The sequence below is a fragment of the Centroberyx affinis genome, unplaced genomic scaffold (assembly GCF_046629955.1).
Source record: "Centroberyx affinis isolate AG114_WGS23_722 - 3 ecotype Tasmania unplaced genomic scaffold, CSIRO-AGI_Caff_v1 ptg000369l_1, whole genome shotgun sequence".
Classification (NCBI taxonomy): domain Eukaryota; kingdom Metazoa; phylum Chordata; class Actinopteri; order Beryciformes; family Berycidae; genus Centroberyx; species Centroberyx affinis.
Window position 1 is genome coordinate 637,068 of NW_027279040.1, and position 25,279 is coordinate 662,346.

Consider the following 25,279-nt stretch of genomic DNA (forward strand, 5'->3'; position numbering starts at 1 on the left):
GCAGCATCATGCGAAACATTAACTCTCCTGACAGACACACAACTCACAGGCCATGTGGTCCTCGGTGGGGAAAGAGAACAGTAAGCAGTAAGAGCTTGGGCCATGCATTGCATTCCACATCCTAAATAGATTTATACAATCCAAACATTTCTTTCACTCTTTGGAAATCTTATCACAGCAAGGTTAATTTGGGAAATTTACGCAGGCTATATGCAGCTTTCTGCAAACAGAAAAGTAACAATAGCATTCCCAACCCCCAACAGGGTCAACAGGGTCACACATCCACAGCATGGAGGTCCTTGATTTGACAGAGTAAAAGGGAGACTGACTTTGTGGGTTTGTACTAAGTTGTCTAAATGTTAACATCCAAACCAACTATACTACAGTTATACTATGCACAAATACAGAAAATGTACCTTTATCCTCAGCATACACAAGCTGTTACTTTTTTCCATTTTCACAGTCCATCCACTATTAGTGACTGTTAGCCAGGGTGCAGGAATGTCTTACATTTAAAAGCTTTAACTGAGTGGTAGTCCCAATTTGTCCTCTCGCATGCGGAAAAAGATTAGAGTAGAACCTGCTAACAAGGGACAATAATAATGTTATCACAGCAGGACTCTTATTATCATCTCTTCTTATTTTGATATTATTAGGCTATTAAATCATTCTGGACAACATGTTAGAGAACATTTCCCCCAGTCAACTCCAGGGATTAAATAAACCCTTTGGTAAACCCTTTTGGCCTCTTCCAGCCTCCAGTCTCTCCTTCAACAGCTAGCATACTGTCGAGATGCCCTTGAGCAAGGCATTATTACAGTAGAGACAGACTGCTGCAGTGGGCAGCTGCAGGTGGGAATGTGTGTATTTGGCTGGAAAAGAGCATCAGTAGGATAATTAAAGGTAAAACTTGGTTACTTTGAAATCTGAATAAAATCTTCACAAGCTAGACAAGTTTGATTTTTTTCATGCAAGCATGAACTCCTGTACCAATGCTTTTTTAAGGTAATTTAAAGTTCAGCTCTCATAATAATACTCTTCAGTGGTTTTACCATTGAGGACTGGGTGGGGAAATGATCATGTCGCCCTCCGGTGGTGGTAATACAATCCCAGTTGAGTTTGCTACAGTGAGTTTGACTTTTAAATATCCTCGGGGATCTATTTTCTCTATTTAAAAAGCTTTAGCCAATTACGTTAATAATTCGAGGGCTGCTGAAGACGAAATTTGTCTGACGAAAGATTTTTTTTTTCCTGTAATGAAGGCAACCAGTAGGGGGTCACTTTCCCCTCCCCATCTGGTTGGAAAACTACAAGTCCTATAGTGCTGCAGTCGCAAGCGGATGTTCGTGTTGCACAAATTTGGCGCTGATCTATCCGGGTACTTCATTCACTTCTTCCTTTCGCGCCGGTAACTGGAGAGCCGTGCGTCCATGTGCGCAGTGACTGGGAATTGATAGACCACTGAAATATTAAATCCGAGCCATAACAGAGTTTTCGCAATGGATCCCGAGTCTTTGGTCGAGGCCCTGCGGGGCACCATGGACCCCAACTTGCGTGAGGCTGCGGAGAGACAGCTGAACGAGGTAAAGTTGGACTTGTGGTCATGATGGTAGTTGTGTGGCGCGGTCTCGAATCGGGCCTCGTTCGCTCACAACATCAAGATGGTGTGATCACGCAGACTGGATCTGCGATCGTTAACTTTGACAGATCAAGTGTTAAATTCTCTCTACTCGACTCGTACTCTCTACCTTACACCCAGACGGACACCATAGTTATACATACATTAACGCGAATCCAATAGCAACTACTTATTTTGATGACAAACTCGTTTGCTAGTAACCAACGCCAACGTTAGCTTTATGTTGTGCCAGCTGCCTCGCTAATGCTAAAGCTAACCAGCTAACGTTACTTGCGCTGCTAAACAGCTAATTGTTAGCTCGTTACAAACAGTTGCAGTGCTGGTTCCCTTTGCTAAAACATCGCTCATTTGAGAACTGACATAATATCAGATTACGTAATGAGTGAAGCCGAGAGATACTGTTGAATGTGGGGTATGTGCTAGTTAGCAAAGTAATTTAGCTAGCGAGGATAACCGTAGGGTACATGATGGCTAGCTAAGTGGCTAACGTTAGCTACTTGTTGGAAAAGCTGCCATAGCCCTGCTACATAGCTGCTGCTCACGTGTCACTGTGACAAGCCCAGCAGTGATGACATTCATTTTTCACGACTGAATAAGGCTGTGTTGGCTAACCTTGGGTGTTGTGTGCTAGCACAACAGTTAATTTCTCATCGGTGTACATGGCGACATATCTCAGGAAATTGTTACATTTTACGTTACATTAGCTGAGCTAGCAAGGTAGTTGATGTGGGCTATCTAAGTTAGCATCAATGTCATGATAGTGCCAGCAGTCGGACTCTATTCTGCCTTTCATGCTAGGTTATGCTGTCTCTATTACATTAAATCATCCAGTTAGCTACCTAATTTGCTTAATTTTTGAGTGCTAACCACTTTAATAGGGTGTTTACGAATTTTGAGTTTCGCTTGCCAACTGATACAGACGCAGAACTCAAGTACTGTTGAGAATGAATTGTGTAGACTAAAACTTAATGTTGTGGAGTCAGCTTCAGTCTCTGCCACCATCATATCAATGCACTCATGTTTCACTTCAGTGTTACAGGTAATGAGAAAAAAGTGAGATAAACATTTTTTTTCTAGTTGATGGCAATCTGTCATTGAAATGTATTTAGTGGAAATTAACAGTTTGAATGTCCCTCAGGTAGTAAAGATGTCATCAGGTAGTATGTTAGTCAGTCTCTTATGTAAAACATTTTCATTTCATCAGACAAATTTAAATAATTTACCTCAAAGCTGTGAAGCTCATTAGATCTGGCTTCAGGATCTGTAATGGTTGTGGAGATCAAATGTGTGCAGAGCAGAGGCCAATATGAAATTGAAGCCCAAAGTGTCTTTGTGTAAGATAAATGGTAATGAACAATCAAATCGTATTAAAAAGCTATTTTATAATCCAAAGGGAAGATGAAGCGCCTATCTGTTTGTGGTGTTTTATTATTTTCTTTACATGGTGGGACACTTGGATGGCAGACAGTTGGGAATGTGTTAACATGTGGCTGGTGTGAGTTATTTAAGTTGGGTACAACCTATGTTGGAGTGCATAGTTTGAATCTCAATGTGTTAAAAAGGTGCTGGGGTAGTTTATTCCAATATCACAAATGTCCCGTAACAGATTTGAGAGAGCTTGTCTAATGGCATGTCAGAATAATGGAGCCATAGGCATAAAACTTCTGCAACATACCTGTTGGTTTGTTGGACCTGACAGAGGAGGAGAAACAGGAGTGGACCAAACTGGTGCCAGCCCATTCAGTCAACATTAGTTTTCAATAACCTTCTATAAACTTGGGTAAAATCGATGCTGACTGGCACAGCTGAAACAAAAAAAAAATCAATCAATCAAACTTGAGGGCTGACATTCAGAATTCTTAGTTTTACAGGTAGTGGTAGTTGTGTGGCATATCTTGTCACCTCTGAAATATGCTTTGAAAGGTTCCTTGCTCTGCTTAAAGTCTTATTAAAGTGTTGTTTTTTTTCAAATAGAAAAATGGCCAGATGAAAACTAAATTAATAAGGCTCGGCATAAATCTGTAGGCTAAATGCATCACATATGACCTAAAAAATCAATGTTTTAATATTGGAGCAGAATGGTGGCTGGAAGCACACGTTAAGAATATATATAGATATGTAGCTGCTGTGATTGAACCCTGCATACTGGTCTGATGTTTCCAGTGCCTCCATATTGAGTCGAATGCTCCCACACCCAACTGTCTGTTTTGTGTTTGTTTAATTTCAGAAGGTGTGGTGACTCTGTGCTAGTCCTGTGTGAAAATGTTGGGAACACCCAGACAGTAATGAAGATGCTACCTCTTTTCCGCAATTTTGAATAAAACACAAAAAAACAATTTCAGGTTTATACTCACAAGAAAGGGGTTTGCTCCCATATGGATATTTTGATCCGATTTTGTGGCTGATCTCTTGTAATCAGAAGTGATGCAGGACTGTGGATTAAAAGTTTCTATACTGTGGTGTTAGAATGCGACTGAAGTGTAGGTGTGAAAAACTGAATGGTCTTTAGTAGGCGAGGGTAATTTAGCTGTTGAAAACTGAGTGCAAGCAATTTGTGAAAGAAAATAATGAATAAACTTGGAGTCAATTCTCTTAGCGGTAGAGCAGCGCACCTGCTAACTAGCTTTCAGTGTAGTCAGCTCTCATTCTGAAGCACACAGTAACCACTACCCAGAATGCCATGGGTTGTAAACTTGACCTTAGTTACTTAGCAACCACTTCAACACATTCTAGACTTGTGTAGAGAAATTTGACTCATGTTTTTTTTTTTTGGAGCCACAGGCTCTTAAGAGCTGCCAATTTTGCGGCCACCAATCTAATAGTACAAAATGAAAATTGGCCAATCTGGATCACGACCAATTAAAGGGTGACGGTACCTCCAGTTTCACTGCCTCTCCACCTACCCATTAGTTTGAAAAATGCATTGAAATGGCCGTGGAGAGCAGCGGGGGAGCGGCTATCGAATCAGTGTGACTATGTAGAGTCTAAAGTAAGATGCTACGAAACATCCAATGACCTTCACCTATTTTTTATTTTTTTTTAACCTGGAAAAAAGGGAATTGTTGATTAGCGCCTACAATATCGTCGGTTCAAGATGTGGAGGTAGTGCCTAGTATTGTTTTCTTCTATCTCAAACCTAGATATCAGTTAATATATCAAAACATGTTTTAGTGTGTCTGACCCCTTTAATGGGAGCATTGCTAATGAGTCATTCGGTTTGATAAGCATAATCGGCATTATTCCTGGGGTTGGGTATCATTAGGATTTTATTGATGCTCCATCTAATGGAATGTAGCTCTAAGGTAGTAATCCTGTGTAATGCTTCCACTGTTCGTTCCATTGTTAGTTATTGCTGCCTTTTGATGCATTTGTGAGTGTAAATAAGTATTTCTTATCGACCACATACCAAGCAGGTATAAGGGTGGTTGCTAATGTATTGCTGGTAATTAGGTTTGAGGGCCATGGCCATCTCTCCACAATGGAAAAATATTAACAATCAGAATTGGGTTTCATACACGGCCTGTTTCCTCTGGTTGTCAGGTCAGTACAGGACAGCGGATGTTTTATTCCAAACTGAGAGGGCCACTATTTTTGAAAGTGTGACTCCAACTCTTACGAAATGATCACTGCCATCAGTGTTATTATTATTACTACTGTTTGTTTAACTTAAGATATTTGTTTACACAAAAGTAACGTGATGGTGCAATCAGTTGTATTTTTAAGCAATGGCTGCAGCTTTGAGTGTTTATGGATAGAAATGAATAGTTATTTAAAAACTGCCACTGAGCAAGAAAGCTCCTTGCTATATCATTTGTTTCCTTCAGTTCCCACTATTGGACTCATTTATGTTGATAAGCCATGTTATCCTGACTGGACGAGTACAAGTTGATATTGTGAGGACTTGCATCAGCAGCAGAATCTTTGCTCAAGTAATCAAAACCACTGCACTGTTCCAAATTAACGCCATTGCTGGTATTGCCCCCTTGCATGCAACATCTTTTCACATAAATTGCATCTAGCTGTGTTTCTGTCTGCTTTAATACAGCTGGCTCACACTTGTGAACGTTTTAACGTCTTCACCACAACGTCGATCACTGTCCACGCCAGGAGCCTGCTCAATAGCGTCATTGCACTATAATGCTACAAAGGAAATGCCTGAGAAGTTATCTGTGAATTAATTAAAATGATTAATGTTGTGATGTTAATTTATTTGAATAGGCCAGTTATTTGTTTATGCTAATTTGCCCAGAGCTTTGAGAGGCACACGTGACTGCTTAACATTCATCTGTTTTTCAATTCTAATTTACAGGGTCACACCCAGGTAAACTTTGTGTCCACCCTACTGCGAGTCACCATGTCCGACCAGCTGGATTTGCCTGTCAGGCAAGCAGGTGAGCCCTGATACACTTGATGACACATAGAAATAGTTTTTCAATTGGTACAAGATGATAGGTTGGATCTGTGCTGAATGAACATTAACTAAACCCTGCAAATGCTGTCAATGTACACAGGGCTTAAAGACCTCCGGCCAGGTGCCGGATTTCCGGCATATGGACGTTTTAGATTCATAAACTATTTTCAACAAAAAGAAAAAAAACTCACTACACGTGGGTTTTCGTTTTTGATGTGTTTTATCCGATCATTTTCAGCAAAGCAATATTTTACATTTACCAATGGAATGCGAGCAAGTTTTTTTTTTATCCAATGAACAGCAACCTACTTTCTATCACAATGTAGCACCAATTCCGTAGTGTAGCACAGCTGAAATATGGAAACAAAGTTTATGAAAGCTGGTGAAGATACACACATCACTGAGACAGGAGTAAAAAACAAAGGCGATAGGTATGGATTGAATAAACGGATGGAGACGGGAAACCGTTTGGCACTTCGTGCGACAAGTTAAGGGAACCGGGTGTTTGTTCTGCACTGTGTGCTCAACCAGCAGAAAGAAAGTGCTCTTTCCACATGAGGTAAGTCCCGGACACAACGCCGCTATACGCACACTCCGATATCTGACCACATTGCCGGGAGCGACAGTTACAGCTGCCACTGCGCTCCAGCAGCAATGACAGACCTGAACGTGGTCTGTATTTCACAATTTACAATCGTCATTCCACATAAAAATGTGGCATTGCTTTGGCTGTTCTCTACAGAGCTCCCCAGGCATCACCTGGTAAGAAAAAAATAATTGATGTGGAAATCCATACGGCCACCGATTGGTATGGATTAGTAAACCATGCCCTCGAATTAGTGGCACGGAGTCCTAAACCATGCCCACGGATTAGTAGACCGTGCACACGGATTTGTAATATGTATATTGATAACGTCAAACACGGACACCACAGTGGCCCACAAAGTTGCATATAAAATTTAATTGACATGCTTTTTCTACAAGCATGATTTATAGGGAGTAAATGGGTTTCATATTGTCACCAAAACACACATTGGGTCATAAATTAGACCTACCGATGTAATCAATGGTTATGGTTCACATATGGTCTAGGTGCCTAATGGCTATTACAGCTCACTATATGTATGCCAAGCTGTGTGTAATGGCTATGTATGGCTCACTTTATATAGGCCTAAAAGTCACTCTTTGATGTTATCAACGTAGATATTACAAATCTGTGCACATGGTTTACTAATCCGTGGGCACGGTTTAGGAGTAAATTGTAAGATTTCAGATCATATTTTTTTTGTACCAGGTGACTCCTGGAGGGGCTCCACAGTTATCCTTATTGCACTAGGTTTATAGAGTAATAATGCTGTGTTGAATATTCATTCATTCAGCACAGAAATGTGTCACTTGTTTTCGTTCTTGTTATTGGACTACTCAGTCAGGAACATTTCAGGCTCAGAATTTTTTTTTGCTTTAAGCCTTGTGTACACGACTGTGCTATTTAATTGGATTTCATAATAAGAATTTGTGAGTTTAATTGTTTCTACAGGTGCATGATGAATGCAATAATGTACTAATTCAGCCACTGGTAACCTAGTCTGCCCACAGCTCGCATTATTTTTAGATGTCTCATGACACCCAGACTATCAGACCCTGCCATTTCTTTGCAAAGACACTGTGATATCTGTATTCACCTGTGCCTTTAAAAAAATGTCTACCAGACTGAACAACTGTTCTCTTTAGAGATGTGCATTCCACAGATGTTTGAGACGCTACATGTGAGAGTCAGGTCATCCGTTGTCACTGTGCCAGATTGGTTATGTGCAATTTTCCATCCATTACGTCTTGAGGACACATAAGTGTTGAATTCGGTCAAGTGAGCATTTCTGTAAACGGTGACCCAACACTTCATTTTTCATGTGCAGTGCTATGATGGGGATATCTGGGTTATCATTAACAATCATATTTGAATGATAGAATAGCTTATTGTTACGCTAGTAGAGGTTCCAGTGTTGCTGTTCTGGGCTCAAGAGACTCAATGTCGGCAGCCTTTCCCATTAAGATATTGAAATCTACATTGTTTGAACAAATATTCTTATGACACTTACAAGGCAAGTAGTTCATGTTGCTACTATTTCAGTACTGTTCAGACTTGTGTGCCTTTTGCAAAATGTTCAGACTGGCTTTGGTTCAAGGCTTGTGTCCCTAGGAACCACGTAGGGCAACTGAAACACCCTCCTGCCTCCTGCCACCCCCTGGCTTCCCCCTTCACCCTGCATCTGCCTCAAATTTTGTTAGATTGCATTAGATTAGTGATTGGCTAGATATTCTCCATGATAAACGGGTCACTTATGTAATGGTTTTGAGAAATGGAAGATGAATAACTGATGATGCATCTTTTACCTGCACTTCTGTTTTTGTGAGGCTAAAGTGCCTCACTGAAGTGCAGTGGACATGTTAGGATGGTTAAATATATCTTACTCAAACCTTGCTCTATGAGAAAGGTGGTCACTCAAAAAATAAAACTTGACTATAGGTGTTGCTAGCAGTGCACCGATAGTGTCTGTAGTATCAGAATCAGTGCTGATCCAGCTACTCGTACTCGGATCAGCAAATGAAGCTGTCCCGATACTTTAATGAGCTGCGCTTTGTCGCAGTAAATTACTTTTCCAGCGGGAGTAAAAATGTCTGCAGTGTGGCGATTCTTTGATCTCAGTGAAGCAAAGTGCCAGCTGTGTCAAACTAAGGTGTCTGGCAGTGTTGAGAGTGGAGGAGAGGTGAAGCGGCTGCCTCAAGCCAGCCAGAGACGGTTAGAATAATACCAGAAAAGAGGCGATTCTGCCTTCCAAATAAAAGTAGGGAATTTGTCACAAAGGGTGACGGTAACCCCAGTTTCAGCCCCTCTTCCGCCTACCCCACTAGTTTAAAAAAGGCTATGAAATGGGTGTGGAGAGCAGCAGTGGAGGGGGGCAGGGGGAGGAGCTATCAAATCAGTCCGATTACTTGGAGTCTAACTAGAGAAAGACACTACAAAAAAACCTCCTTCACCTACTTTGGATTTTTAACCCCAGAAATAAGAGAATTATTGATTTAGCACCTAAACCATCGGCAGTTCAACACATGCATTTTTATGTGGAGGTAATGCCTAGTATTGTCTTCTATCTCAGACAACACCTAGATATCTCAAAACACATGCTTTAATGTTTCTGACCCCTTTTAAATATATTCACTTGGTACTTTGTATTCAGGGTTCACTAAACACTCTGTGGTAGATTCAGCCACTCATTTTTTTTTTTTTTTAACAGTCACTTTTTTATTTTAGATCGATGTTAAAGGCTAAATATGATACACGGTTTGGCTAGAAAACCAGCTGGTCGCGCATCTTGCCTTCATGTCGCCACTTCTCACTGAAATATCACTTTTTTTTTTTCTTTGGCTCCGATGTCTCTTCCTTCGCTTGCTGCAACGCACCACCTCTAATCTGTGTCTACTGGCCTCTGAACTCCCACAAAATGTTGCCACATTCTGCTTCCAGCTTGACGGTCTTGTATAGCCTCAGGGTAGACAAGCTAAACTGATGTAGTGGGCAGTAAGGCTGCCCTATGTAATGTTTTCCTTTGTGATGAGATTTTGTATCAAAATTATTTGTTTTGAATCTACGTTGCTAAAAAGTATGGTGCCTGGGAGTGGTCATGGGAAGAAACAAGAGAAACTTGCACAGGTGACTCCAATTACCATTGTCACATAAGTAAAGTTATAACAAACTCTATAATAGAACTTGTACATTATTGCGAGTAAGAATGAGATACAGTATGCATTAGAGGAAATCTATACTTCAAACATAAAGGCCCAAATGTACTGGACACGATTCGCACGTGGTTTGACACGTCTATGCTCTGCAGACAGGAGATGTGAAACGTCGACACCAAGGCACTGGCATTTGCACTTTGCCACTGCGACATAAATTCTATATAATATATAATCTCTATAAAACTTTCAAACTAGCCAACTCGATGAGCTGCCAAAGGGTACTAATTAATTAAATCCAAAAATGCTCTGTAACACATGACCGCAAATTAGAAATGTATCGAAAAATATGCATCACAGTTATGCTTATTTAGATAATTAAGTTGAAAATATAGCCTCTGGGGGGGAAAAAAACATTATTTTACCTTTTTTGTTTTTACACTGCGGCTGTTGAAAACACCTGAACCAGCTGTGCTGGTCCTCTCTTGATGCTTCCAAAATCAAACCAACTTCAGAGCGTTACACTTGATGCTCCACAGGACGCCTTGAGTGCCTGTTTGGCAACTGAAAACAGTTGGTGCGTTTTGAAAATTCCAATTGCTCGGATTTAACAATTTAAATGTGAAAATGGGATACAGTGACATAGGTCAAAAACTACATTAGTCATGCCAAAAAGTAGAGTATGTTATATGTGGCATACCTTATGTGGCATTGTACATATGGTGGAAGACATTTTGTTTTTTTTTAATTCTGGCTGGTTTCTTACTAGTAGGCAAACCAAACTGTCATTTGTGAAAAAGAACATTCTGCTCATATTCTATTTTAATATTGTCATGTTCTCTTGTTTGATTAGGGATTGTTGCATAATTTTCAGTGCATATTTTGATCAAATGTAGCACTTGTAATTTTTTTCATAATAGGCCAATACTAGGCGGCATGAATGTTAATTGAGTGGTACTCTTATCGGCAGATCTACTTAAGTACTCAGTACTTGTTTTGGTTCTGTAAAATTGGTACTGGTGCACCCCTGGGTGTTGCCAAGCTATGTACTACTGATTACTCAACATATTGGATAGGTACAACCGTTCTCTGCTTACAGGGTTGTAGGCTTTTTGTATATAGAAAAAAGGATAAAATTGATTCTATACTTGGACCCATTAGTGATATAATTGTCTTGGCCTACAGTACACTATTTTAAATGAACATTAAGCTATTTAATAATCATCCATGGATGCCCCCCCTCTCCTGAGTTCCAGCATGATCCCTACATTTGGTCCTGAGCTGCAGTAGCAGTGTGGCCAGCTGAATAGCTGGCATACCTTGGGGTAACGGAGGCTTAGAGACTAACTTGTCATCTCTCCCACAAGTACACAGGATGTTCTTGCTGTGTTGCTACTGGATGGTCCCATGTGGTTCAGTAATGAAGCTCGTAAACTGAAAGTTGACACACTCAAAGGGATTGTGTGAGGCCGCAGTCTGACAGTAGATAATGGTTAAACTAAAGGAATAGCAAAGCATAATGTCCTTAGTTTTTCAGGAGCACCACTGCTCCCACACTTTAAAATTGATATCTTATTATTCTATTCCTTTAAAATGCTTTCATGCTGTTCGAATTGGTCATATTTTGGTTTAATTCGACAACCATGCAGCCATTTCATTCAACTGGAAATTTTGCAGGAAGTAATTCCTTTTCCTGTCTTTTGAATCTGATACGTCTGACAGATTTTAGTTAATGGGCTTGGCAGTGTGGGGCAGTAGTATAGTTTGGTGGTCATCGGGGCAGGGCAGGGTGGGGGGTTTATGCTCTGTCAGCATTGATAGGCTGGATTATGACTGCCTCGCTAGCGGCATAGACACATGTGTCAGCAGTCTGACGTCTGCCTCTGAGCCCTAGCACTCCTCCCTCGTTCCCTCAGATGCCTCTCCCTGCGAGCCACAGACCTCAGAGAGGGGCCCCCCATTGTGGATATGAACCCAGTTGACACCCTTGTGCTACATTCAGACCTACTGAACTACAGACAGGAGGACCCATTTCTATTGCTTAGATTTAAGATGGTTGCCGTTTCACACTCCTTTACCTCCAAAGCAAAAACTTTTGGGCCTCCAGTTTCAACTTGACAAAACTAGGTTCATGCTCCATGCGGAAATAAATGCAACACAGTCAAATGATGTAATTGCAGTCAAAACAACTGGGTGCATTGGCCACATTTGGGAGTTGAGTGCAAAGTTGAACACCAGACACAATTTGAAACAACGTGGATGGTGCCACAGTGACATGAATGCGCCTCTGTATAGCATTGGCTGAATGAAGAGGAACCGGAACCACTGGCAGATTCTGGTGTTTGTTTGGTGTTTTTTTTTTCTTGCTGGTATGTGGAGAGCTGAATTTCCCTACAGTGCCAGTAAAGTAACAGGGTTTCCCGGTGCATGATTGTCATGAGAAGTGTGCAAAGCATGAATGCCAAGGTATGCAGACGACACGTCTGCCTTCACATGAAGTTTACGTGCATCTAGCCACACAGAAAGCATGAACCAGGAACCTGCTCAACTGCAATATGTGCTGATAATTTGAAAAAGCAGGTCACGCAACATGCACTTTATTCCCATAATGACCAGCTGCGGTAGTTGCCATTATCAGCAAACTGATTTTGTGTCTGTCAGACACTTGGCAGAAACTCCCTGAGCACATCCAAGGTGCTCACATACTGATTATGATTAGAATATCAACTACTACCGCTGTCTACCAGTACTTTCTCCATTTCAGTTTCATTTGTTTGTTGTCAGCATCAGTGAAGAAAGATCCTGCACACTGCTGACTCTGACTGGACCAAAATGAAAGTGAATAAATGTACAAAGTGCTGTATTGCAAGGGCAGTATGCCGGATCTTTTTTCATATCGATGCTGTCACTTAATTCTGACGCAGCTGCACTAAGGTTTGTTTTCCGTCATTCTGTTTATTGTCGTAAACTGTCAATTGACTATTTGCTGTGAAATCCTGCCTCTTCTTGCTTGTGATTAGTCGGCTCACAAAAAAGCAGTCTACATCATTTGCGCCCCTCTACAAATTTATACTTTTTCTCAGCTTTAGAAAGCACTGACTTGTCATCGTTTGTGGAAAAGAACATTCTGCTCTTTTTCTATTTTATCATATTCTTGTTGCCTGACACGGCTGCTTTCCATCTGCCTTATGACCGCACCCCATTTACTGTAGAGTTTAAAAATGTGCTGGCAGTTTGAATAAAGGAGAATAGTTGGAACGCACCCTTTAGGAGTACTAAAGAAAGGGGAGATGTCCTGGAACTGGGGCCCTTAAAGTGGCCGCTCATACTCCCACCATGGCAGCTGCGGCCCCTGCCTCTCTCCGGCTCTTGGTATTTCCTTTCAGCATGTCCAAGTGAAGGCCCACCAACTGCTGCAGGGTTCCCCTGCAGTTAGGGCTGATGGTTTCATTCATAAACCATCTGACTGAACGCTCTTAACTACAACTACTGTGGAGTCTCAAACTTGGGCAGCTCTACAAGTTAAATGGCTCCTGATGCTTTGTCATCTGACTGGTCTAAAGTCCTCTAACCTAAGGAGATTGAATGGGGGAAAAAAAGGTTGGAACAAACTTGAAAACCTTTTGTCCCATTTCAGTTTCAAAGACTTTGTGTGACTGTTCTTTCGAGAGGCACGACTGCTAGGCCTCTAGCAATCATTAAAAAAAAATTTTCTGTCACTGGCATATGTGTCTTTCAATGGCGTCTTCTTACTGGCTTTCTCCTGTTTTTTCCTCTGTCTAGGTGTGATTTACCTTAAGAACATGATAACCCAGCACTGGAGTGAGGGAGACGGTTCAGGCACGGAGACGCCCGTCAATAACATCCCCGACGAGGACAGGCAGTTCATCCGAGACAATATAGTGGAGGCCATCATCCACTCCCCCGAGCGCATCAGGTAACCACACGCCCCCTAGCTGAGTGGAGGGAGCGAGAGACGAGGGGAGGAGAGGTCAGGAGATTAGTCTTCCTCTCCTCCTCCGTCACTCACTTTGCTTCACTTAACCTCTCAATCTCTTTCCCCCATCCACTGAAATCTAAAACTGCCCTTTGAACTCCTCAGGGTCCAGCTGACAACATGCATCCACCACATGATCAAGCATGACTATCCTGGCAAGTGGACAACCATTGTGGACAAGATCGGCTTCTATCTGCAGTCAGACAACAGTGCAGGATGGCTGGGCATCTTGCTCTGCCTCTACCAGCTGGTCAAGAACTATGAGTAAGTCAGAGTTCTTGATTTTGAAGCAGAAGGTTTGGTTTTCAGAGTTGCAGAAAGAGTGTTAAACTCCTTAAGTGTGTGATACTAGGACTAAACATTGTGTAACTGCGTCTGTGGCTGATGTAATCTGTGTGTGAAACAGGTATAAGAAACCAGATGAGCGCCAACCCCTGGTGGCTGCCATGCACATCTTCATGCCCATGCTGAAAGACCGCTTCATCCAGCTGCTCCCTGATCCCTCCAGTGACTCTGTCCTGGTACAGAAACAGATCTTCAAAATCCTCTATGCCCTATTCCAGGTAATGACAAGGCTCACCTTTCTTTGTCTGGGGCTGCTGGAGAGAGGGAACAGGAATTGTGTGTGTGTACTACTTTCGGTTTGGGTAGAAGGTTTTGGGGTCTTTCTTTTGGTTTGTTTTTTTATTTCTTCCAACTTTCAACTTAAGTAAATGTGGATTGGGGCACATCAGGGCTAGACCAATAGATTATTTATGTGTCCTATACTAATAATAGGAAAATAACGTTTACAATTTATTTATTTTTGAGGTATCATAGTGATAATCCTTTTTGTTTTTTATGGCTAATACCTGACCATAATTCCAAAACATACTTATTTGGCATTTTGTATTTAAGATTTTTCTTTATTCTCAAAGGTCTGTACAGTACATATGCATTTTAAAAATAACCCTGATAAATTTTTTGCTGAAATCCAATTTTTTGTGCTTGTATCTGTAAAACACTATTTTATGCCAGTGACATCAACACGTCTTACATATCGTCTGGTTAAATTAGAGTGACATTTGGTTGTTCGATAACACAGTCTCTTGTTTGTCTCCACAGTACAACCTCCCCCTGGAGCTCATCAACAGACAGAACCTGACAGAGTGGATGGAGATCCTGAAGACTGTAGTGGATAGAGATGTGCCTCCGGTGGGGACACAAAATGCATACACATACTAATATTGTAAATTACCGTTTCCAAAGTTGTTCAGATTTCTAGATCCGCACAGTTGTGTTTCCACAAGCTGATTGTTCCTCTCCTCTTGTCATTGGTCACTACAGGAGACCATGCAGGTGGATGAAGACGAGCGGCCTGAGCTGCCCTGGTGGAAGTGTAAGAAGTGGGCCCTTCACATCTTGGCCCGGCTGTTTGAAAGGTAAAGACCCAGTCAGTGCTGTCCTGACCTTTTTCAAATCAGTTAATCATGCTCTACAAGAACATTTACTATATGAAACGCCAACTCTTACTTACCAGGTATGGCAGCCCTGGCAACACAACCAAAGAGTATGCAGAGTTTGCCGAACTTTTCCTCAAGGGATATGCAGTCGCCGCACAACAGGTAAGAACTACAGAAGGCTTGATATAAAGCAGCAGCTCTCCAGTCAGACTGACCAGATTGCTTAAGCTGTGTCATCTTTGGAGTGAGCCTCACAGATTAAAGGACTTTCTTTGTGCATCTGTCTACTAGGTGCTGCTGAAAGTCTTATATCAGTACAAGGAAAAGCAATATGTGGCCCCCAGAGTACTCCAGCAGACGCTCAACTATATCAACCAGGGCATTGCACATGCTATCACCTGGAAAAACCTCAAACCACACATCCAGGTATGAATGCAAATTTTTTGTGTATCCACTACACCATGCATAATGTAGGACAGGACTAACATGTTAAGAGTTAGTTGTACAGTAATAGCATTATATGATATATTCCTTATATGCCATTGTTTTGATGGATGGATTGATCATTAGTTACTGATAGCAGCATCAGGCTGATACCAAGCTAAAGCATTGTAATCGATATTGGTGAAGTCAACAGGTACACGGAAACTGAGTACTGAAGCAGTGCTACTTAGTGAAAAGCAATTGTTTATTATACTAACAAACCAAGGGGATGATGCCTTTTGATTTTAAACCGTATGAAAGGTTTTTTTTAAACTAACTATTTTATTAGTCAAAGTGGCATGTAACCAGTACCTAGTTTTAGAAAGTACTCAAAATTCACTATTCAAGTCATGTCTTCCATTGACTTGCATTGAGTCACAGTGCAATGATTCTGACTTTGTTTATTTCAGGGCATCATTCAGGATGTGGTTTTCCCCCTCATGTGTTATACGGACAGCGATGAGGAACTATGGCAGGAGGATCCATATGAGTACATCCGCATGAAGTTTGGTAAGCAGAGAGTCACTGGCTGTGATCCAAAAGGAATGCCATTTGGACAGCAAATGATGATTAACTGCGATAAAACTATGACTGAGCATTGATTTTTGAAGCTCGTGTTCAAATGGGTTCCTGTCTGATCGCTCCTCTCCCATTTTAGATGTGTTTGAGGACTTCATCTCCCCCACCACAGCAGCCCAGACGCTCCTCTTCACCTCCTGCAACAAGAGGAAAGAGGTGAGTTTAAAACCCTTTGCTGTTAACGCCTTGGAAGCTTTTTGATTTGACATTAATGGAAGTTTGATAGTTGGAAAAAGGCCTTCATTGCCCACTGTGATTTAACAATCTGTGGGCCTGACTTCGACTACACTGCCTTCCTGCCAATGTGAGAGAGTGCTGCAAAAAGATTAAATAGTGATATTTCTTTCATTGCTTCATGCATCAGTGATGTCACTTAAAAAGAATGTTCATAGTCTCACGAGTGAGAAAATGATTATTTTGGTGAGAAGTGTTTGCTGTTGCTGTGAATGTTATGCTTGGCTATGTCTTGCAGTTTAGGCACAGGCACACCAGGCTCAGTGGTTAGCACTGTTGCCTCACAGCAAGAAGGTCCTGGGTTCGAACCCCGGTCCGTCCCAGGTCCTTTCTGTGTGGAGTTTGCATGTTCTCCCCGTGTTTGTGCTCCGGTTTCCTCCTACCATCAAAAGACATGCAAAAGAACTGGAGCTGGTCCCCGGGCGCTGTACTGCGGCTGCCCACTGCTCCTAGTGTGTGTATAGGATGGGTCAAATGCAGAGGATGCAAATTTCCCCACGGGGATAATAAAGTATACAAATACAAAAATAGATTGGAAACAAATGTGTTAGGTGCCTGGGTGCAGGTGAAGCAGTGCATGATTGGAGTGTGCAAACTTACACTGACTTAAAAAACTCCACCTGTTAGCACCAAAGGGCTGTCTCAGTGTTGCTGTTAACTAAGAACAAAATATTTAATTTGTGTGTTGACCTGGTCACTACAGTTAGAAAATCACTGAGCTACTTCCTTGGAAATGCAGCGCTCCAGCCTTAGTTGGTTGGTGCTTGTTTGATTTCTACCATAATGTGTGGTGTAGTGCATTTCCCTTATGCAGGACTCTTGGGGCTCTGTGCAGCGTAAACAGTGCGCACCGTAATTCCCCTAAGCAGTGCGCATTGCAGAAAGCGTTAAACACAAACGCACAAACGAAGGAACACACTCTTCCCAAGCACCTAGTAATACTGTCTCCGCTCCAACCCCCATGCTTGATGCTAATGAGGCCAAAAACTTGCCTTTACATGCAGTATAATCTAATATGTTTTTCATGTTGTGTTTAGGTACTGCAAAAGACTATGGGCTTCTGCTACCAGATCCTTACTGATCCCGCCTCCGACCCCAGGAAAAAGGACGGTGCCCTCCACATGATAGGCTCTTTGGCTGAAATACTGCTCAAGGTGAGGCACTCTCAACCGATATGGCTGCTTGCACTACTTCTTTGAAAATCCCTCTTTTCTACACACTTCAGATTTTTCACTTTTTGCCAGGAAAACCAATTTTAACATTTACTTTTCCATTGGAAAATGGTGCACGATTTGATTTTCATGTGAAATAAGAAGGCTCGATAAAGGTCATCCTCCCAAATGGGCAGGAAAGGAAAGAAACGCACAAACACAATTGCTGTTCTAAATATTCTAGTCCTGTAATTATCAGTGGCTACGTTTACATGCATGAACAATTCTGTTGTTAACCTTGTTACTCAAGTACTGAATAACCCAGATAAACTTGATCATGGAAAACCTGCTTAAGATGCCCGGCTTACTCAAATATTAAAGAGGTCACTGTGGCATGTAAACCTCTTCCTCCTTTCAGTTTTGACCTTCCGTGCAAAGTTGCACTTGCATAGGGTTATGGGTGCATTTTGATGTCAACAAAAACACGGCAGCGAGCCGGGAACTGGAATATTCTGTTAATTGGTTTATTCATTGCAGCAGGGATACACATTTGCCATTTAAACAGTTTAACCTGAATTAAACCTTACTGGAGTTTGAACTATAGCTGGGTTACTCTGTTCATCTACATGTAGCCAGTGAGTGACATAGTCATAGTTTGGGATCTGTTTTCCCATTCCTAAATCTTGAGGCATAAAACTGACTAGTAGAAAAGTAGCGCTGGGAAAAAAATGGCTGTTGCAATGATTATACAGCACAGCCTAAGAACAATAGACAGATAACCATGAAGATCACTGATTTTATGTGGTCTGTGTAAGACGTAAAGCTTAAATGAATACAAATTGTGTTCATAACATGATTATACTAGTTTCTCTGATGCTACTTTCTGTGATTCTACCCAAGCTGTCTGCAAGGTCATGCTAGCTGTCTAACTTCTCTACCTCTAACTTCCTCTGTGGTTAGCTGTTGAAGATAAACATGAAAATGTTTTCATAGGCTTTTAGTAATTGGGAAAACTACTGTGCGGTTCAGGTACTGCTAGTCTGGCTATCTTTGAGTTGAAATAAAAGGCAAACGCCCACTGATGTTCAAATCACATTTCCTTTTATCTAATTAATATTTTATAGTGGTTAACCAAATATTCAGCCTGGACATAAATGCAGTAAAGTACTGATGGTGTAGTGCTGGCATTCATTTTTTTTATTTTTTATTTTTTTTTACAACCTTCAAAGCATTCTTGGCAAAACCTCATTTACCTTTTTTTTTTTTTTTTTTGCCAAGTATGCCTTGAAGAAGGTCGTATGAGACCGAAAGCTTGCCAATTAATGAAATTCTGCATGGATCCAAGTGTGCGAATGTTCAATCTCTTTATCCATTACATGTAAAAAATAAATCAATAATAAAAACTGACCTGTTAAGCCTGTAAGTGCTGTGTCATGTGGTAACAGATGCCTTGTGTAGCTGACTGTTTTCTTCCTTCCTCTACATAGAAAAAGATTTATAAGGACCAGATGGAGTTCATGCTGCAGAATCACGTCTTCCCCCTGTTCCGCAGTGAACTGGGCTACATGAGAGCCAGAGTAAGTGATAATGTACTAACAGTTGGACTTATGTTATTATTTTTAACTTATGTTATATTGTCACTGTGGCACTTCACCTTTATTTCGGCACTTTAATTTGTCCTGCCGCAGTTTCTCAACCTCTCTCTTTTCGCATAGGCCTGCTGGGTACTGCACTACTTCTGCGAGGTGAAATTCAAGAGTGACCAGAACCTGCAGACGGCCCTTGAGCTGACCCGCCTCTGTCTCATCAATGACAACGAGATGCCCGTTAAGGTGGAGGCTGCCATCGCCCTGCAGGTCCTCATCAGCAACCAGGAGAAAGGTGAGCAAGTTAAGCCATTTCAACAGATTAAAAATTGCATTAGCTTCCTCAATGCATTTGATTATTTTGTTTTTGTTTGAAACTGAAGTGATTTGATCAAAGTGTTTATCAAGAAGAATATACATTTGCATTGAAATTGATAGCTGTGAGTATTTATTTCACCCATAAGAAAGCAAGCAAAACTGGACTTCGCCCACAACAGAGGGACACTGGCCCAATCCCTTAGTAGAAAGCCATGTGAATAATATAGAACAAAATTGCAATGAGGGAAATGACCTAAGCAATTTTCCTTTTAAAACATTGAAGGTTGTCTTACTTGTAAACCAGTAGGTTTCACTGTCTTGCTAACATCACATCTGCATTGTATTCCTTAGCCAAAGAGTACATCACCCCCTTCATCCGGCCAGTGATGCAGGCACTCCTGCACATTGTCAGGGAGACTGAGAATGATGACCTCACCAATGTCATACAGAAGATGATCTGTGAATACAGCGAGGAGGTCACTCCAATTGCAGTGGAGATGACACAGCACTTGGTAAGTGCTCTCAGTATAGTGCCTGACTGATTGAAAGGGCGGCTATGATCAAGTTGAGTTGGTTTGATCGGTTGCTGTCACATAGTTAAACAATGTAGAGATGGGAAATGAGTCACACCTCCTGCCTGAAGATGATGTGTAAAGATACTCAGAATCCATGTACAAACACACACTTAACAGTTGGCCCTCTGTGTATTCCCCATGGTAGGCTATGACGTTCAACCAGGTGATCCAGACGGGGCCTGATGAGGAGGGAGGAGATGACAAGGCTGTAACGGCTATGGGCATCCTCAACACCATTGACACGTTGCTGAGCGTGGTGGAGGACCATAAAGAGGTTAGCAGCGCAGCCATTCAGCCTGCTGCCCACACACACACTCTCTCCAGCTCCTGGCTGATCACTCATCTCGGTGCCACTTCCTCTGCAGAAGCAGCTCTGGCCTGCCATAGTGTTCCTGCCAACACACTTCAGCCACCCACCAACTCCTGGGAACACGCTCTGTTCTCACCATGTTCAAAATGCCTCAGAGGCTGAGGCAGATGCTAGAAATAGTGCTGTGGCACTCTGCCAGCATGTCTGCCGAAACATAGGACTGCTGATGCCTGAAGCCATGCAGCCAGGAAATTTGACCAAGCATTGCTTCACAGGGGCAACCCTTGATTGCACAACACTTACATTCAGTAGTTTTAGTTTGAGCTGTGGCTGGTATACTTCTCTTTTGCTGAAATGAATTGAAATATTTTTTTATTTGCCAAGTGCAACGGGTATGCAAAGAATTTGACCTGGTTAATTGCTGCAGATGCATTACCAGACAGGTGTACAATACATGACTGACACAAGGCACATAACAAAACGTAAGACAACCACCACCTCTCAAATGAGGAGGTGCTTGTCTTCATTCCTTAGGTTTTGTTTGAATTGGAATTTGCTCATATTCAATAGCCTTGACAACACACCATGAGACGAAACTGCACAGTCACACCAACAGTCAGTATGTTGGTGTGTGAGACCCATGTTCCAGTATAGATAGTATTCGATCAGCGTCATCACGGTCGCTGCGGCCATATTGTTGACAAAGCGCTGGAGCTGTCAACTAGTGACAGCCTAGGTGACAGCAGCGCTAATAGGAAGCTAGCCACCGTTAGCGTTATCCCTATTGTCTATTACCGCTTCTGTTGTGTTAGGATGTATTACAGAATAGTGATGGTGGCCTGCATTATACACGGCTGTAGTAATGACAGCAATAAAATCCTGAAACAAAAATTAGTTTGTATGCTATCCCTACTGTCCACAGACGTGAAGGGAAGGAGACTGAGGATCTAAGCCAGCACAGGAGAGATGTGTGGATAGTTAGGAGAAACAGGCGAAACTTTCTGCCAGCAAAGTCTGTTCACCTCAGGTTTTTTTTGCACTAACCTGAGGTTAGTGCAGCTGTCACTAGCAGCGCTATGTCAACAATATGGCCGCGGCGACTGTGATGACGCTGATTTGAATACTATCTATTGCAGTCTTGATCATGAGAGCTTCATGGGAGCTTTACGTTCTCACTCATAGTAATTATATTGATTTAACCCTGCTTGCCTGTAACTCTTGTACTGTTTCAGATCACCCAGCAGCTGGAGGGCATCTGTCTGCAGGTGATCGGCACCGTCCTGCAGCAACATGTTCTAGGTAAGCCAGTCTGGTTCTTCCTGTCCTACCGCGTTCCACCTGGGTGTTGCTCTAGTTCTCTCAACCCTGTGAACACTTGACTGTGTGGAGGAGGACTATTGATAATAAAAGATTGTATTTACCTCCAGTGACACTCCTCTTTCCTGATCCTTCAGAGTTTTATGAGGAGATCCTGTCCCTGGCCCACAGCCTGACCTGCCAGCAGGTGTCCCCACAGATGTGGCAGCTCCTTCCACTGGTGTTCGAAGTCTTCCAGCAGGATGGATTTGACTACTTTACAGGTACATAATTGGCTAAGGACAAGACAACTACCCACGCCGTAATGCATTAGTAATTCTACAAATCTCGTATTAGAATGCCAAGTAGGTTTCTTAATGATTGTCACTATTTAGCCTCCACGGTTTTGCTGGAAAGCCGGCTGCATAAATGATAAATGGGTTTCTGTTTCAGATATGATGCCTCTCCTTCACAACTACGTCACAGTTGATACAGACACCCTCCTATCTGACACCAAATACCTTGAGATTATCTATAGCATGTGCAAGAAGGTAAAGCAGTGCAGTTTAATGACATGAAATGAGACTCTATGTATACATGTTGTTAAATTATTTGTAATGGTCAGTTTACACTAGGAGGTTTACCTTAGCCTTTCACTTCACACAGGTCCTGACAGGGGATCCAGGTGAGGACCCAGAGTGTCATGCAGCTAAGCTACTGGAGGTGATCATTCTGCAATGCAAAGGCCGTGGCATTGATCAGGTCAGTATCTGCCAAAGATGGCTCTTTCGGTGTTGTTGATAATCACATGTACTTGTGGAACTGGTGTAAACACAGAGATATAACTATAGAAACTTAGTGTTTCCTTTAGGTATTTTGTTTGTGTAAATGTGGGGGTAAGTTTAGTTCAAAGATCCAAGTTCGCTCCTGGAACCATTCCAGGATGAGTTCCAGTAGGTTTTGCAGTTCAAGAATGGTGCTTATTTGGATATTTGTAATAATGATATAGACTATTTTGCTGTATTTTTTTTTTTTTTCAATGAACCTGCTTTCATTGCAGGTTGTTCCCTTGTTTGTGGCTGCTGCGCTGGAGCGTTTGACACGGGAGGTGAAGACCAGTGAGCTGAGGACTATGTGCCTGCAGGTGGCCATAGCTGCACTTTACTACAGCCCCCCTCTGCTCCTCAACACCTTGGAGAATCTGCGCTTTCCCAACAACACCGAGCCAATCACTAACCACTTCATATCCCAGTGGCTCAAAGATGTTGATTGCTTCCTCGGGTAAGACCAGTTTCAAGGGTGTTTCAAAATCACAAGTCACTAGTATAATTAGTCTTGATTATTTTAATTATACATAAAACACCTTTTTAAAAGCTGAAAATAAATGTATTTGGTCTTGATTTAATGGGACATATCAGTCCTATTCAATTATGTACTTTCAGGATGATTTCTGATGTGTGCTATGTTGTACTTTCTGCTAACAAAGCCCCTCCTCCTTGTTTTTTGTTTTTTTAAACAGCCTCCATGACAGGAAGATGTGCATTCTTGGACTTTGTGCTCTGATTGACCTCGAGCAAAGGCCCCAGGCCGTCAACCAGGTGGCCGGCCAGCTTCTCCCAGCAGCCATTCTGCTCTTCAACGGCCTCAAGAGGGCCTATGCCTGTCGAGCAGAACATGAGAATGAGGAAGAGGATGACGATGAAGATGGAGAGGAAGAGGATGACAATGGTAGGACATGAGTATTTTGATTTAATCAATGTGAGATGGGTCAAATCTTAATTTGCAAGGAGAGTTATAGGGTGTATTGAGTGATGTTAAAATGAGGTCTACCCATAATTCTGTCCTCAGCCGAGCTGGGCAGCGACGAGGACGACATCGACGAGGAGGGCCAGGAGTACTTGGAGATGTTGGCGAAGCAGGCAGGAGAGGACGGAGATGATGAAGACTGGGAGGAGGACGACGCTGAGGAGACGGCACTAGAGGGCTACACTACAGCTGTAGATGACGAAGACAACTTAGTGGACGAGTATCAGATCTTCAAAGCCATACTACAGAGTAAGGCGACAGTCCTCCTAAATCAAAAGCTTGCCCCAGTAAATGAATGTGTAAAATCCACCGAAAAACTTTGAATTCATCATAATACACTTTGAGATCAGAACTGAATGATTTGTTTGTCAGTCAAATTATGTAAAATAAATATGACCATGCTGCACAGTCACTGTAACTGTAAGTAGAGAACTGATATCGCTTTGCTCTGATCCAGATATCCAGAGCCGCGACCCAGCATGGTACCAGGCACTCACACAAGCCCTTGACGAGGAGCAGGGCAAACATCTTCATGACATTGGCACACTTGCAGACCAGAGACGGGCAGCACATGGTAAGCCCCAGTCATGTAGTGAGCAGTGCTGAATCTTGAGGGAATAAATGTTGTTTCACCAGTGTTTGTGGTTCTGTCTTATTTTAAGTACCATTGCTTGTTGTCTGATTGCAGAATCCAAGATGATCGAGAAGCATGGTGGATACAAGTTCACAGTGCCAGTGGTGCCAACTAATTTCAACTTTGGAGGCAGTGCTCCAGGAATGAATTGAGTCATCTGTTCTACTTTTTATTACTCTGTGACTGATTGTAGTGAAGTGAAAAAAAAGCTTGTGTTGTTCCCTTAAGTAGTGGTTCCAGAACTGGTTCTTCTCAGTCATTCTTCAATCTGTCAAATTGGAAATAGCACCAGAAGATGTGGGAAAGCAACCAAATGCAACCAATGGCTGGGGAAAACAAACCAAGAACTTGAGCACGATGCAAGAGAAGAAGCTCTGAACAACGTTGTCTTCTGGAGTCCAATGTGGAGGGGATACCATGATGGCAACTCTTTTTTTCCCACTTTAACAAAATTGGGGGCTTAACAATTTGAAATTGATAATGGGACTAAACATTTCATTATCACCGTTTAGGCCAAATGGCTGTAATAAGATTATACCTCTGGCAGTAGTGATATCTACGTTATTTTCTGCATAAACAAATTCTCATGTTTGTTATGTACATACACGCCAAGGTTATTGATTTTTCAAGTAGCCTTGAAAAACAACCAGAGGCATTTGTAAGGTGTCAACAGCTGTATTCATATGTAGCATATTGGATACTTCATAGCACTATGTGATGCCTGATCTCTGTAAATTAATGACTAGCACTTTCATATTGTTCAGGTCTCCTAGCCTTCTGTATCAGACTGCAAATTTTTTAAATCGATGAAGACTATTTAAACAAACAGCTGTAACTTTGTTACTTTGCAAGCGACTTCTCCTGTAATGGCTGGTTGTCACATGTATTTGGTTACGGTGTGGATCAATAGGCAACATAACTCTGCCGACTTGGAAACATTCTTGACTTCTGAAAAAAGAGAATGCTCTTGGTGTTCAGTTTGGGTACAGGACATGTGTTTGTGAGCACTGAAAGTACAATTGGATACTTCATTGAAGCATGTACAATTGGACTTATCGTGAAGGTCTCAAGCTTTTGGTTGGT

The 25,279-nt window shown here is 42.0% G+C and overlaps 1 protein-coding gene across 1 annotated transcript; it reads left to right on the forward strand.

Moving 5' to 3' along the window:
* The first annotated feature begins 1,411 nt into the window (after positions 1 to 1,411).
* ipo7 (importin 7) lies at positions 1,412 to 24,481 on the forward strand. The gene is made up of 25 exons (XM_071515817.1): positions 1,412 to 1,583; positions 5,949 to 6,030; positions 13,569 to 13,722; positions 13,888 to 14,046; positions 14,189 to 14,345; positions 14,887 to 14,976; positions 15,109 to 15,203; positions 15,302 to 15,386; positions 15,516 to 15,650; positions 16,118 to 16,217; positions 16,366 to 16,442; positions 17,558 to 17,674; positions 19,159 to 19,248; positions 19,387 to 19,552; positions 19,927 to 20,087; positions 20,296 to 20,424; positions 21,693 to 21,759; positions 21,915 to 22,040; positions 22,210 to 22,307; positions 22,423 to 22,518; positions 22,817 to 23,037; positions 23,276 to 23,484; positions 23,605 to 23,811; positions 24,020 to 24,136; positions 24,251 to 24,481. Exons 1-25 carry the CDS (start codon positions 1,500 to 1,502, stop codon positions 24,346 to 24,348), a joined length of 3,120 nt encoding a protein of 1,039 aa, XP_071371918.1. The 5' UTR covers positions 1,412 to 1,499; the 3' UTR covers positions 24,349 to 24,481.
* The last annotated feature ends 798 nt before the right edge of the window (positions 24,482 to 25,279 follow it).

Bases quoted from the DNA above. Each gene is read 5' to 3' on its own strand.
- ipo7 (XM_071515817.1), top strand. From the start codon at position 1,500: ATGGATCCCGAGTCTTTGGTCGAGGCCCTGCGGGGCACCATGGACCCC. The intron at 14,047-14,188 runs GTAAGTCAGAGT...TGTGTGAAACAG, and splicing joins CAGCTGGTCAAGAACTATGA to GTATAAGAAACCAGATGAGC. The intron at 15,387-15,515 runs GTAAGAACTACA...TCTGTCTACTAG, and splicing joins ATGCAGTCGCCGCACAACAG to GTGCTGCTGAAAGTCTTATA.